We start from the raw sequence: 1586 nt of genomic DNA, 5'->3' as shown, positions 1-1586 counted from the left end.
TCTCTCTCTCTCTCTCTCTCTCTCTCTCTCTCTCTCTCTGTGTGTGTGTGTGTGAAGTGCTTACCAGCACATCTGAAATCGAAGGTGTGCCAAGGTTTTGCTATAATCCAGTTAGGATGATACGTAAAGGAAAGATTAAAGAAGCCTCTGTACAGTAGTGTAATCTAAACCTGGTGTAGAAATAAATATTGAATTTTATGAGTAAAAAAAAGAGTGTAGAAGTCACCTTAGACACAAAGGATAATATGATCTAAAGACCAAGATCAGACACTGAATCTGAACAGAGAATGATATGACAACCTTGAAGGTCACAGCAATTTAGTAGTGTCACATAAAAAAAAAATGCTGAAGCAAGTTGGAGGGAAATGGGAAACAAACAAAAAGACTAATTTTGAATTTGCTGAGTGGCTGGTGCATGGGAGAGGTCGTGTGGCTGTATAACCAGGTGGTAGCAGTGGAAATGGAAAGAAAGAAGAAATGGTGGAAGAATTGCCAAATGGGGATAGTAAGAAATGACCAGGATATAAGAACTGGCAACTCTGTCACCAACAAATACACAGACCCCTTCAAAGCATAGCCATCAGGAGCTTAGGCTGCAGTTGTAACTTCCAAGTGTCTTTCACATTCCAAACACTAAAACAGAGCTAGCACCCCTATTTGGGGGCTTTTTTCTGTTTAATACATTCTCATTTGATGGCACTAACATGTACTTTATCACATATGAAAATCAACATAATAAAATGATGGCATTAAAACAAATGCAAATGCAAATCTAGTATTTCATTCAGACTTTCCAATGTACACAGTCTTTTGGAGATCATTAGGTAGAAAATAGAGTAATGTTTTAATCTTTGGTTTTAGGAGAAACTGTAATATCTCTGCAGAATATGTTATAGATATGCATTATAATTTTTGTGTGTCTGTGTATGTAGGCTGGTCTATGGTTTTCAGGAGATGAAGATATAAAAATTCCAGAAAATCCCCTTGAGCCCTTGCCATTCAATCGACAGGAGCATCTTATAGAGGTAATTACTCTTTCTTTTGATTCTTATCATTGATTTTTGAGATGGTTCTCGTTCTGTAATTCAAGCGGGTGCCCAGCAAGCACAGCATCCCGACCAAGCTTGAACCTTTCAAGTACTGAGATTATATGTGGCAGCCATAACAGCAGTGCTAACCATGGAGAATATTTTATGTGGTGTGTGGAAATAGTGATTTTCTTTATGTTCTTTCACTTGAGATGAAAAGGTGCCTCTGATTCTACCCTTGATTCTTAGATACTTTGTTGTTTTCTTGAATATTCATTTGGGGGAACATTCCTCATAGAGAAATTCTAGGGGGGGAGAAATGTCAAAATGATCTGTTACCTAGGTAATTATTGGAAACTTTCATGGACTCTTGGATATCAAGTTTTTTTGTTTTTTTGTTTTTTTTTTTTTAAATCTATCTAGTAAGCCATTCTTCCAATTCTAGAATTCTTCAACATTCTCCCAATTCTAAAATAGGATTCTGCCATTTTACAATATTCACTTTATGCACTTCCTTTGATTTTGTTAAACACAGCAAGATTTGCATGCAATATCCAT

At 36.4% G+C, this 1586-nt stretch overlaps 1 protein-coding gene across 1 annotated transcript in view; it reads left to right on the top strand.

Moving 5' to 3' along the window:
• Spef2 (sperm flagellar 2) overlaps positions 1–1586 on the top strand; it is a 166963-nt gene that overhangs the window by 152922 nt on the left and 12455 nt on the right. The window contains exon 34 of the mRNA XM_021208381.1: positions 933–1025. Within this exon, the coding sequence (XP_021064040.1) occupies positions 933–1025 (93 nt within the window). The remainder of the gene's footprint in view (positions 1–932; positions 1026–1586) is intronic.

The sequence above is a fragment of the Mus pahari genome, chromosome 11 (assembly GCF_900095145.1).
Source record: "Mus pahari chromosome 11, PAHARI_EIJ_v1.1, whole genome shotgun sequence".
Classification (NCBI taxonomy): domain Eukaryota; kingdom Metazoa; phylum Chordata; class Mammalia; order Rodentia; family Muridae; genus Mus; species Mus pahari.
The sequence above is the reverse complement of the archived record's forward strand: the minus strand, read 5'-3'. Positions and strand labels throughout refer to the sequence as shown.